The sequence below is a fragment of the Alosa alosa genome, chromosome 17 (assembly GCF_017589495.1).
Source record: "Alosa alosa isolate M-15738 ecotype Scorff River chromosome 17, AALO_Geno_1.1, whole genome shotgun sequence".
Classification (NCBI taxonomy): domain Eukaryota; kingdom Metazoa; phylum Chordata; class Actinopteri; order Clupeiformes; family Clupeidae; genus Alosa; species Alosa alosa.
In genome coordinates, this window is record NC_063205.1 from 17,695,593 (window position 1) to 17,709,197 (window position 13,605).

Here is a 13,605-nt window from a genome sequence, read left to right on the forward strand (position 1 = left end):
TCAAAGATCTGTCTCTGCACAGGGGTGACTAACAAAAACACTAAACACAAAAAATTATGTATTTTGTGATGATAATACATAACCCAAGGTGTGTTGGACATGCGTCCAATCTTTGGCATTTACCACACCTCAACTAAATAAAAATCAACATGGGGATAATAATATTGAGTTTGCAAACAAATATGTCAGACCAGGTGACAGGTCTACTACATCTGCAGAGTAGCTTTACTTGTAATTACACCAGCTTTTTCAACAGTCTTAACTGTATGTCCTAATTGGTACCATTTTCTAAGTATTCCGGATCCGGGACATCATGAAAAGAAGTCATCACACATTGCAAGTACTCTGGTGTTTCTTTATCTTCCTGGACTGAGACTGGAGATGTTAATACTATACTAAGCTGTTTGCTAATGGTCCCTTTAAACCAACCCCATGATGTTTGAGTGAAATTATGTTTGAGTGAAATTATAAGATATAATTTACACATTAAGTCCCAGTCCAGTAAATTTTCGGAGCAAACACTGCTGAGGAGGAATACTGTTTTACTACATGTTCTTTACATTTAACTACCCATGGGTAAGGAACTCTCTCAAATATGAACTGATCTAATACTCCTGTACCATGCACTTTTCATTGTCATAAACTTACACTATCCTTCTTTTCTTTCATACTAATATCTGCTCCTGTCTCGTTCAAAAAGAAAAATATCCCCATTAACAGAAAGAGAGTTGGCTGAGTAGGCTGTGCTGATGCATTCAGAGTGAGTTGAGGAAAACAGTTCAAGTTGTAAATCAGAAGTGTCACCACAGGGTCTCCTGTTCAGACCTCTCTGTCCTCTTCAGCTTTGTCATGCTGAGACCAGACAGGAGTTTGAGAGAGCTGCTGTGGAGGGTGATCTCCGTACTGTTTCTGATGTTCCTTGTGACAGTGACGTGCTAAGTGGCCTTCTCCTCTGGTTAGCCCCACAGCCACATCCATGTTCTTCCTTCAAGCCTTTCATAGTTTTCAATTGTTCAGTTCCTTTAGAGCTGCTGTACTCCAAGTAACAAGCTGGCTCATAACATAGTCCATGATGTCCTCCGTATAGCCTTTGCCTCTCTCTCTTCTGCACAGGTCTATCTTTCCTACTGTTCTTTACCCTACATTCATTTACCTTCTCTACCATAGCCCTACTTTCTTTTACCTTCTCTACCATAGCCCTACTTTCTTTTACCCTCTCTACCATAGCCCTACATTCATTTTGCTTTTCTATGCTCAACACTCCAGATGAATGAAGTTGCCCTTCAGTTCACCTATTCCATACTTGCTAATTTCCCGTCTATATATTCAGATTCACACTTTCTCTACATGTCCCTCAAACACCCTGGATTCTACCCCTCTAGGAAGGTTAATAGCTTTACTCTTACTACTCCCCATAGCAGTGTCCCCTTGATATTTTTATTTCCAATTACCTTACGCCTACAATCAGAGCAAAACCCCACAAAATGTGATGACGGTCTTATCAGAAACCCAATGTTCTCAGGCCTATTGTACCAATGCGCATAACAAAACAAAAAAACAGCACTCAGTTTACTACCTACGCAAGTATCACTGGCAGGAAATATAATGCGCATAACCAAAAACAGTGCACTCACAATTTACCACCTACGCATAGGCAGTAAGGCCACTACCACTATCACTGGCAGGAAAATGTGCACCAAATGCTACCTACGCATAGGCAGCAAGGCCACTACCACTATCCCTGGCAGGAAATGTGCACTCAACCACTACCCCTCTCTCGGGTAGGGACAGGCCTTCCTTCCCTATTTTACCACCTCAAAGTGTAAAATCAGGGACTCACCACCACGTTGTCTGTGACCACCGAATACGGTCGTTACCGTATCCGAGACACAGGAGGATTCCCTCTGGCCAGGCTGGGTGCCGCGAAGCAGTTTTTGGTGCTGGTGACGGCCTTCTCCCAAGATCACAAAGAGAACTCCCTCAGTTGCAACTTTGTTGGGTCCTGCGCCGTTGGTCCTCCTCGCTATGCCTCAGGAATAGGTAATCCCATCCTCGTCGCCATTAATGTGATCAAAATTAATCCAAGACAACTGGTGTGAGACTGCAGCTTTATTCACGACGCCGGGAGCATGTTACCCACATGAAATGTCAAAGTAACAAGCCCACACATCTGTGGGTGAAGCCAACACTTATACCTTATCCCACAGCCATGGAAAATCACAATTTGTCGCCCTCCATTAATCACTTAACCTTCTAGTATTTTAACAGAGATACGAAATGTTTACAACCCCACTTAACCATCTGGTGTATTGACAAAGATAAGAAATGTTCATGACCCCGCATCCTGGGGTTACCCAAATACGCTGACACAAGGGTTAAGTTAACCAAACATTCTAACCTAGGAGTTGCAAAAGACACATGGGTCAGAGTAGGGTGATGGCAATTAGATTTCACTACATGTATGTAAGGTATACTAAACATTCAATGAGAGACATATAAAATTTATCCCACACACTCATTGGCCTGTAAATGGCGGTGCACACATATACACATGCACACACACAGGCACCCACATACTATCGGTATTAGAACGGCCGATACATAATTACAAATTCAGTAGGATTAAAAGAAAGCCAAAATAAATATTCATCATCATCATCGCTGCATTTTCAATATAGGCGATAAGTAGTCGTTTGTCCACTAGATGGCGCATCGTTGCAGTGAGACGTAATTTTGTTGGAAGTTAAAAGTGGGTTGGAAAAAACAATGGGCGCTTCCTACAAGGACTGTAATTTACACAGCGAACATCTAATAAGGATAGGGCGATGTTCACATGAAGTGTAATTCCCATTTCTTCTTGAAGCCGAAATAAATCTGAGGATGTTTATCGGACATGCTTGGTTTTTACTGCAGGTACGTTAATCTTGTAATATCAATAAGGACCTAGGTAATGTTACCGTTAGCGTTGGTTGAGAGATGGAGGCATTTTATTGATTGCATTTGTAGAAAACTATAAATGCGGTTATACCAAGCAAATTGATAGCAGCACTGTTTGTATCTTTCGACTGTCATTTATTGCATGTGCTACAAAATCATTCTGTGCAATGGAAGATTTACCAACGTTTCACCGGTCTGATACAGTTTTGCCTATAGGCCTACATGCGTGAGACTGAGACGCCTGTTTATTTTGTTTTAAGTGCGTGCAGGGTGTGAGAGGGGAATCGATGTGCTTTGATTACAGCTTGGTAGTTGTAGTCTGTGAAATGAAAAAGCACGTGTGTGTGAAGTATCCAAACAATGACACCTTCATTTCATTATGGCTGCTTTAGCAACACACCTTAAGCTACTGTGTAGTGGGTCCCATTTAGAAGTGGCTACTTCATTCGCTTTCCTTGACTCATGGAGCTGCGTGAATGTTATTACAACTTTTCATGCGATATGACAGTTTAAGTCCGGCTTGATACTGTAAGGCGTAAACCATTGGTTTCCAAAGGAGATTTTATTTGTGTAGCCAGCATAGCCTATTGACAATTTATGTTGTAAATAGGCCTACTTTATAATCCTACCTGTAGCTTAGGGAAGCTAACAGCTTTCTATTAGGATCTAGTTTGTTAGTTACCGTTTTGTCATAACTCCCTGATGCATTTTTGCATTTAGAATAGCCAGAGCGTGTATATCTCAATCGGAAAATGTAAACAATATCGGGTGCCTATGGACCTAGGCTGGGTGAACCCAGCCTGATCTGCCCGCTATTTATTTTTTGATTTCTTAAAAGATTGAGCTTGGTCTGATGAAAGCCAGACTAGCCATGGACCTCAGTTACACAATGCAAGGGAACATGAATCAGCCTATATTTGCACGAACAATAACGGACAAAAGCTCTTAAACTTTGGCCCGTTAAAATGTGTATGAACAGTCTAGCGACGCATTTCATCAAGGCCCATTTGGACATGTCAGTTATTTGCACCACTGGTTAGATGTAAAACAGCATTTCATTTCAGACTAGGCTACTGTTACTTAATTTGTGCATTAACAATAACGTTTCAGACTACTGTTACTTAATTTGTGCATTGACAATAAAGTATTACATGAACTAAAGATGACTAAAATCTTATGTAGAAGAAGAAACATTCACAAAAAATCCATCCATCCATCCAAAAATGACCTTTGTTGTTGATAGCTGTTGAAAACGGCATGGAACTGACAGAGATGTTTTTGTTTATAAATACATAAAAAATAAAAAAAAAAAAATAAATAACATTATGCTGATACCTTTTGCTTTTCCCAAATACAATGTAGCCTACAGGTGTAAATGACCTTTCATCAATCCAGTTGCAATGGATGAACTGTGATGAACTGCCCTACTTGTGATTGTTTAGAGATTTTAAAGGTTTTATAACAATGCTACATCTTCTTTGGCTATTCTACAATCTATTCACCTTTTCAGCACCAGTAGGCTACTTTCTGTGCAGCTGCACACACACACTCAGGCATGCCAAACAAGCATACACAAAAGTTTCAAGAGTGGGGGATGGAGTAAAATATGGAGACAAATTGAAGTGTGATTTATTTTCGCGGAACGGATGTACAGGACTGAGCGGTGGTCATATTTTGTACCGCTATGCGGTACATCTAGTTTTTTCCAGTAGATGTTGTCAGCACATGTGTTCTGTGTACCTGGAATGCATTTATTGACAGCCTACCCAACCCACTGAGGAGTTGAGGGAAAAAAGAATGTTTCACATTTTTCTGATAAAAAAGATGGGTGCATACACTAAAATGGCCACATTTTTTTCGCGATATTTCCAGCAGAGCAGACCCTCCAATTAGTGTTTCTAAGTTAACAGAAAAAACACAAATAAAAAGTATGGCAGACGATGTTAGGTCCAACCCACTTTTGAGACTTTGGCTCCCCGACTAATAATTTCCTTGTGTGACGGGAGTGTTTTGACCTCCCTTAAATCTGGTCTGCGTTGTGTTTGGTTGTTAAATCAATATAAAAGGCCACGTGACAACTGAATTGGATCTTACAGCATTTATTGCTCAGTGTAACATGCGTGCTCTCAAGATGCACAATCCAAGAAGAGAGAGATAGAGAGAGGGGGGTGGACTGCCCCAAGTTCAAGTTCATTTTCCCGGGCCTGAGCCCCACGTCACTTTTACTCCACACCCCCTTCTCCCAACACAACCGTGGGAAAATATAACAGAACAGAGACACACAGAAATCATGGGGGAAATTCAGGGAAACACAATCACTCATGCTACACTCACCCCCACTGATTTCACTGAATTTCATTTTAAAAATACAGGTAAGTAACTCTAGGCTAATTTGCTTTTGAAGCAATAACCAAGTATTGCTGAAAGATTTGAAGAATGTATTGAGAGGCCCTTAATACGTAAGGGATAATGTATAGAACGCCGGTCTTTATTGGGAAAATAAGTCCCGACAGGGCGAACCGGACCCAGACGCGCAGCGGTGGGGTCTTGTTCCGCCCTGAAGGGACTTATTTTTCCATTATTACACGGCTCTTCATAGTGCTGCAGAATGCTCCATTCACTTGAATGGGCCTTGCCAACGTTCGGCGGTCTGCTAATTCTGAATAACAGACCGTTGCTAAGTATAACAGACCGCTGTCAAGGAAAATGGGCTTTGTGCTTCTAAGTCAATTCTTTCATATCACTACGCAAGGATTGAAACTTCATTCAAAAGTGAAAACAGACGGTTGATCAACTGTGTTCTAAAGAATGTTTGATTCAAGTTCAGCGTGTGTTGCGAACTATTTGTTTCTCAGCCAAAGCCATGATGAAACGGTAACAAATAGGCTATAGCCTAGGCTATGTAGGCTAAAGAGTCCTATCGTGGGGAGTTTATTGTGTGGTTTTGGTAAGTAGCCGTGTAATAAGCGGGATAATGTATAGAACGCCGGTCATTGTCGGGAGATAGGTCCCTTCAGGGCGGAACAAGACCCCTCCGATGCGCGTCGGGGTCCGGTTCGCCCTGTCGGGACCTATCTCCCGACAATGACCGGCGTTCTATACATTATCCCTTACTTATTTGACACTATCACAGAACATTCACACCCTTACCATTTTTGCACCTTCAGTTCATTAGTGATAGGACACTGCTCAGATGGGGAAAATACAATCTAAACTGTTCCTGAAAACAAGCATTCTAATCATGGGTTGTGTCAACGATGATCATGTTCTTTCCTCTCAACGTTTATCTGTACACTGCAGCCCGTTTGTGAGGTTTAGTGCTAAGTGACCATGCCCTTAGGTAAGCCTCCACTCACTTGTAGGAATGAGCGTCAAAGAAAATGCACTCCTTTTGTGGACAGTGTAGAAATTGAATAAATAGACATCTAATAGAAAGTTGATGAATATGATATTACTATAAGAGGAGGTTGGTGTTCATTGTCCTGGTCATCAGTCCTGAGAGACATGCCACATGTTTCTGCATTGTCTACGTTGTGAATTTTTATAGCGCATTTAACTTTGTTGTCCTGGTCAGTTTTGCTGTGCTCGGCTTCCTTTAGCTCATTTATTAGGAAGCTTTGTAGTTCCTTCTTCCTTTTGTATTTCCTTTGAGCTTCATCCACGTCATCATCAATGTAAACTATCAAAGCCTCCAGTTCATTGAGAGCAGATAGGATATATTCAGGGGTATCCATGGGCATAGTGTAGTCATTATAAGCCCTATTGTCCAGTCCATTTTTCTTGTGCTCAATCTTTTTCAGCTCCTTTATAAGGAGCTTTTGCAGTGTCTTTTGGTTTTCTTTTTGGTTTTCTTTTTAGTCTCATCCACATCCTCATCAATATTAACTCCCAACCCTCAGTTCTCTTTTTAGTTTCACCAGTCCATATCTTTTGACGCATTTCTTAATTGTTCTGCCTTCATCCTGCCGTGCTGCCAGGCAGCAGGCTAAAAAACAGAAAAACCACATTCAAATCAGATCGCCAGAAATCACAGTTCAAACTTCAAATTATCAAAAAATCTGAAACCAGCCAACATCTACACAAACTCAAGCAAAAGTGACCAAAAAATCCAGTTCACCCTGTGCTATGTTCTATGGCATCATGATGTTGCCTAGCCACCTTTTATGATCCTAAACAGAATGGTATGATGAGATAAGTGGACACCCAGAGCCCTAGAGAGAGACTTTGGGTAATTGACAGTCAATAAATGCATTGATATACAATATTTAAAACACAGTGTAATTATTATGTATGTGTACACGGTGTAATTCCTGTATGTGTAGATTCCTTTGAGCATTGTATGTGAGATATGTTTGAGTATTGTCCCGTAGTTTGCTTAGATACATGTTTAGAGCTTGTCAATAGACCCGAACATTTACAGACATTATTTTCACTTTGTAACCCCTTGTAGTTCATCTGCCCTATGTAAGCATTTACATGTGACATTATTTTGCCTTATTAGACCTGCTTCTGACGATGTATGCCATGTGTTAGATGTGGTGTGTTTAATGGGATTAGTAGCCACATTTATGGAAAATTCCAGTCCTTGCATTCAGTCTAATGTTAATTCAGCTGGTCACTAGGTGGCAGTATTGTATTGCATTTCACTGGTAAATACTGTTGTGCCATTAGAATGAGTCATTATAGGAGAGAAATTACAGTTTATGATGTATTAATTCAAGTAATGCAAATGCTTAGGTAACTTGATAATGGAAAATTAACAGACATGTTATTTCTTGTTTATCTTGTTTATTTCAGACCACACACGCACACACACAAAAACAGACATATTTCTAATAGATAACCAGTGTACCCTGCTGTGCTGTGCAAATAATTCAACACCTCAAGTAAAATTTCTGGATTGAATCGACTCTTTTGTGTTCTGATTGACACCCCAGTGAGACACCCATCCTCAATACATCATTCCTAACAAAGTCCTACCATTTTTTATCAACCCAACAACCATTTAACAAAAGCATTATGCTGCAAGAACATTGTAAGTCAAAAGTTTTAAAAAGATCTTGTTTCCTCTTACACCTTATTTCCTCTCATTGTGTCTTCCCTCCTCTTCCAAAGGCAACCTAGGAAACAAGGGAGGGGTGCCAGGAGAATGGAGAAATCAAGGACAAAGCTAAAAAACATTCACACCCACTTATGCATCACTTTTAAGAGATGATCACTGTTACATTTTTATGGAATAGAGTACCAGATATTTTTAATCAGAGTAGATTGATTATCTGAGGTTTTCTGATTTTAGAATGCTCTTGAATGGCCCCAGCTGTGGCGCAATTGGCTGGGGCACCTCCACCGTACACCGGCGACCCAGGTTTGTTTCCGCCCCATGGTCCTTTTGCTCTCTCTCCCATTCCCTTCCTGTCTCTCTCCACTGTCCTATCATTAAAGGCATAAAAAGCCCAAAAGAAATATATAGAATGCTTTTGAACTGATTTGTGTTTAACGTTTGTCCTGCAATAGGTCTTATGTGTTATGTGTTAAATATCCTAAAACCAAGGATGTTGGAAATATGTGTTGTCTGTCAAATCCAAAATAAATCAAATCAAATTAAAAATAAATACAAGTACATTTATTTGCCATTAACAACTCATTTTGCACATATCTTACTGAAAACATTCTGTGTACAGCTTTGTAGATATATAAAGTGTATTAACTGAAAATGAAATGTATTATAACCATTCTATGAGAAATGCTGAGGAAAAAAATAATAGCCAAAGCTTTTGAGATTATTTTGTCAACATAAACTGGATGTATCAACAATAAATCATTTTAATGTGGCAATTTTCTCAGTTTTACAAATGTATTCATTGAGAGTATACAAAATACTTTTCTTACATAGCAGACACTCATGAAAACCACATAGCTGTCATTCAAGGGCAAAAACAAAACAAGCATCCTAATAGGTTTGCCACAGTAAAGCATTATGCTTCAGAAAACATTGCAAGTCTTAAAAAGACCTCCCAGAATGCTTATCTGAGCTCTGTGTATTTTGAGTCACTTGCATGTGTTGTAAAAGCGACTGGCGGTGCGATTGTCTTTCTTCTCATTTGGCACAGTATTACAATGGACAGCACGGGACCGACAACCTGTGGGGGCATCACATAAAAGTTGAAATGAGAGAAGGATGGGAAAAAAAACCAAATATAAATATAGCTATATGCACAGTAGTCAGCTTCACTGATCGGACCCCTAATAAGGCAGAGTCATTAGCACAATGCTTTCTCATCAATATTAGCACATACCAGACATAGAAGAATTGTGAAATGAAAAGCTGCCACTATTCTGTAGATCATTCTGTGAAAGTGGAACAGGTAGGGGAAACAGGGCTGGAGAGGAAAACACAACAAAGATTAAAACATTTTAGAATGCAGCGTGGTAAGACACACTAAAGCTAAGTCGAGTCCAAATCCGTTTGCTAATTTAATACCATGAGCAAGCTCCTAAGCAAAAACTTTGGTGGGTTAGTACCACGTGATAGCTTTAGTTGATGCATGAGACACTTTGTTCATTGTGTCACTTTGCCTGTCATTTAAATTAGGGTCCTGAGTGTGTTTTGAATGATACATTAGAAAAGACCAAATGTGGCCACCATGTTCTACAAAAACTTCTCGGCATACCAAGGCCATTATCATAATATACTCTTATGAATCCTGATCTTTAGTGCCTTGATTTTCTTTCTCTGAAACCGATTGAGTTTCCTTTGCTGGATCATTGTCCTGCTGGAAGGTCCACCTACGTCTCATTCTCATCATCATGGTGGATGGCAAGAATCTCCCGGAAAAAAATCCATTCATCGTTCCTTCAACTGTTTCAATATAAAGTCTGCCAGTATCATGAGATGAAAGAAAGCCCCACACCATGATGCTTCCACCTCCAAACTTCACTGTTGCTTTCATGGTGATGTGCAGTGCCATTTGTGCATGTAGTATGACAGCCAAATCTTTCAATTTTGTTCTCATCTGACCAGACTACATTAGTATTTCATAGGCTTGTCCAAATGTTGTGTAGCAAACAAGCTTTGTCATGCATTTTCTTTTGTAATGGAGTCTTGCAGGGTGTGCATGCATAGAGGCCGTGCATTGCCTATTTTCTTCTCTGTAACAATTGTGCCTGCTACTTCCAAGTCTTTCTGGAACTTTTCCCGAGTGGTCCCTGGCCTTGGGCTACTCTTTATATCCTTCTTACTCCCTTGTTAGAAATCTTGCAAGGAGTGCATGGCCGGTTGATGATGATAAAGTGATGTTCCTTCCACTTGCGGATGGTGCGAAGATTCTAAAGTTTTAAAATACATCTGCATCTAGTTCCTTTGATATGTTTTGCAACAATAAGGTTGCAAAGGTCTTGGGAAAGCTCTTTGCTTTTACCCATCATGAGATGTTTTTAGTGTGACACTTTGGTACGGAAAACCTTTTTATATAGCCCAATTTGTATAACTGATATATATTTGCACTTCATTTGCAAAGCATTATTAAATTAACTTTACTTATGGACTTTAATGTTGTATATTTGTGGATTTGCTGAGTTAATACTAATGTCTCGTGAAAATTTCATGTGAATAGCCTCATTGGAAATATATTTACTGGAAAAAAAAATGTGGATGCGTTCAATACTTATTTCCCCCTCTGTACACTGGCGGTCGTGGTGGAGCAGCAGTAAACCATCTGACAATTGACCGGCCCGAGTCTGACCTTCCAGACAAATATGGCTACATATACTATAAAATATTCTTTTCTATCTAACATTTTTTTCCATCTGCTGTGAATATCTATTATCTATCTATATCTATGGAAAGAATATAAGCAAGTGCTGGAATACCACTATAATATATATTTTAATACAAATATTAAACACCCCATTAAACCTAAATCTGTATGAATTGATGATGATGGAGAAGGCCATGTTGACACAACCGTTATGTCCCTCGGAGGTAGCAGTGATGGTCATTACCTGCTCATACACATTGATTTCCTCCGTTCTCTCAGGTGACGTCACATTGAGACTAATCTAAACAATGCCAAAGACAGGTGCCATGTTAGTCTGTGTTGAGTGCTTACAGTAAAGAGATAGAGATACAGGTATCTTTACTCACACAGTGCTCCAATATTTCAGGTGTATCTGGACATTGGCAGGACCCTGGGATTATACTCCCCCAGTCATGGGTTCCATTTAGAAAGCCACAACAATGGAACTGTTAAGAGAGTGTGTGTGAGGGAGAAATAATTTATTTAAACAGTCATTTTCTCTGCCACAAGCACACACACACACAGACACACACACACAGTGAGAGGAAGTAGGATTTCAAGAGAATTCCCAGCCTTCGATGAAAATGCAGAAGTGATTTACCATGGATTGGAGGCTATCATACTGAGCCTGGATTTCTTCGGTCTCTTCATCAAGTGGTTTTTCTGGTTTTAAAGCAACTTTAGCGTATTCTTCTGTCTACAGAAAAAAGTATCTGTCAAACAAGTATATAGCCATCTATGCTATTACCAAAAACAAGCCAGTGAATTCATTGAGGAAGTGTGTAATCATACTGTCAAATCACAAGTCTACAACATTGATCTGCTGGCACGTACCATGCATGATGAAATGACTGCAGATAATGCTGTCACAAGAAATACCAAGCACACCAGTATCATCCCGACAGAAAACTGCACAAATGGAATGAAATGAACAAAAGTACTGCAAATCACATGTATAAAATCAAACAAATGGGTAGACAAATGTATCAATGTTTGGCAAATATACAACAAACATTTTCTTAAATAAATACTACAGGAGGTTGTTCGGTTTTACCATGACTACTATGATGACGGATCATACTATTTTTACTCACCACAATCAGTGCCCACTGTTTCTTCTTGAGGATGCCATAAAGCCCCACTGCACACATTAGCGCAACCCAAACTCCAAACGCATACAAACTGGAAAAACCTGCAATTGCGTCGGATTCGTAATTCTAAACAGAAACATTTGTGTTATTAGAATACAGATAATTAACCTAAGGGATCATTTACTGTGAAGGTGCGAGATCCAGAATCTGTTACAATACAGTCATTTATTTCTAATGCAATCATAGTTTATATATTATAAACTAATGCTTTTCTGAGGTTGTCCTTTCATCTTACCTGTCCCCCTTTGATGCCATGGTAATGGCCATGCAGAAACAGTGATAGGGCAAGCCAAATAATTCCCAGAATCTGAAAAACAAAATAACATTTATTCCACACCGAATGACACCAGCAACTAGTTTATGTCATCATGCTGCAATTATCCTTTCAATGGTGCAGAAACACCAGAGAGATTGTGTGTGGGGGTGGTGACATTCAGAGATGTAGTCTAGTTAGTTGTAGTGGGTATACTGTGATGTAGTCTAGTTAGCTGTAGTTGGTGTGATCAACCCCAAATGTTATGTCCTTTCCTATTTAAGTGGGTATACTTTGTAGTCCTGCGTATCACGGTGACACCACTGGTGACATTAGTAGGAGCTAGAAACAAGGCAAGGCCGCAAATAAATGAGGTTACATAGCCCACCAGACCTTTCTTATACAACTACCAAGATGTGACCTGTTTTTCAGCATTTTTTCCACGCCAGCTTAATTCCTTCTTAGTTTTGCAACTGATATGAAACATCTGTCTACACCTTTTACTGTGTAACAGACAAATTCCATAACATGCAAGAGCATATGCAAATCTTGTTTTGCTTTATTATTTATTGAAATGTCAAAGTTGAATTGACTAAAAATAGTAACAATAAAAACAACTACTTACTCCTATAACAACATCCACAATAATGAATGTCCTCCTCAAGCATGCTTTCACTGGTGCCATCGTCCAAAACTGAGTGAAGCTATTTGTGTGCGAAAAAATGTGATTCGTTCTCTAACCAACCCCTTTTCTGTTGTGCCTTCGCTCCTCACACTGTTATTGTAGGCTGGCTGAAAAAGGGTCTCAGTCTTGGTCTCCCGAGCTCCTTGCAGTTCTCACTTCCTGAAAACATATTGTGCAATGCAGACTCTGGAGAAAAATGTCTTGGACTGCAGAGAGCTGGAGGAGGTTCCAGGAAAACACCACACATCTGGGCGCACAGAAAAACAGAATTGCATTTCCAGAGAAAGTGAGACAGGCCTATTGGGGGCTTGATGTAGAGGAAAGTATTCAAACAAAGTCCATGTCCGCTTACACAAACATCAGATCAAAAGTCCACTGATGAATGTTTACACAAACATGTTTGTACAGAATGATTTATACTGGTTTGTCAACAAACCAGAAATATTAGTACATTGTGGCAATATGATTCTGACAGAATAGGAATATAAAATAATCTGATGATCTTAATGCCTTAATTAAAAAATGAGTAAAAATCCAACCTTTAAGGACACCAATTTCAATTTTCTTAGTGAATAAAGAATGTATCGTAAATAAATAAATGTTCTTCCTTAAATTACAGGGGCAATAAGTATTTGAGCCCTATGTTAAATTCCCATAGAGGCAGGTATATTTTTTATTTTTAAATGCCACTTATTTCATGGATCCATGCATACTATGCATCCTGATAAAGTTCCCTTGGCCTTTGGAATTAAAATAGCCCCACATCATCACATACCCTTCACC

The 13,605-nt window shown here is 39.6% G+C and overlaps 1 protein-coding gene across 1 annotated transcript; it reads right to left on the reverse strand.

The window, feature by feature from the left end:
- Positions 1–8,538: 8,538 nt before the first annotated feature.
- LOC125310568 (tetraspanin-8-like) lies at positions 8,539–13,107 on the reverse strand. The gene is made up of 9 exons (XM_048268111.1): positions 12,763–13,107; positions 12,120–12,191; positions 11,828–11,950; positions 11,568–11,642; positions 11,335–11,430; positions 11,081–11,179; positions 10,939–10,995; positions 9,234–9,317; positions 8,539–9,077 (listed from the first exon to the last, which is right to left on the reverse strand). The coding sequence occupies exons 1-9, from the start codon at positions 12,820–12,822 to the stop codon at positions 8,961–8,963; spliced, it is 783 nt and encodes a 260-aa protein (XP_048124068.1). The 5' UTR covers positions 12,823–13,107; the 3' UTR covers positions 8,539–8,960.
- Between the last annotated feature and the right edge of the window lie 498 nt (positions 13,108–13,605).

Excerpts from the sequence above, each read along its gene's own strand:
- LOC125310568 (XM_048268111.1), bottom strand. The coding sequence starts at position 12,822 with ATGGCACCAGTGAAAGCATGCTTGAGGAGGACATTCATTATTGTGGAT. Across the intron at positions 10,996-11,080 it reads CTGAAATATTGGAGCACTGT|ATTAGTCTCAATGTGACGTC; the intron begins GTGAGTAAAGAT and ends GGCATTGTTTAG. Across the intron at positions 9,078-9,233 it reads TCACAATTCTTCTATGTCTG|GTTGTCGGTCCCGTGCTGTC; the intron begins GTATGTGCTAAT and ends ATGCCCCCACAG.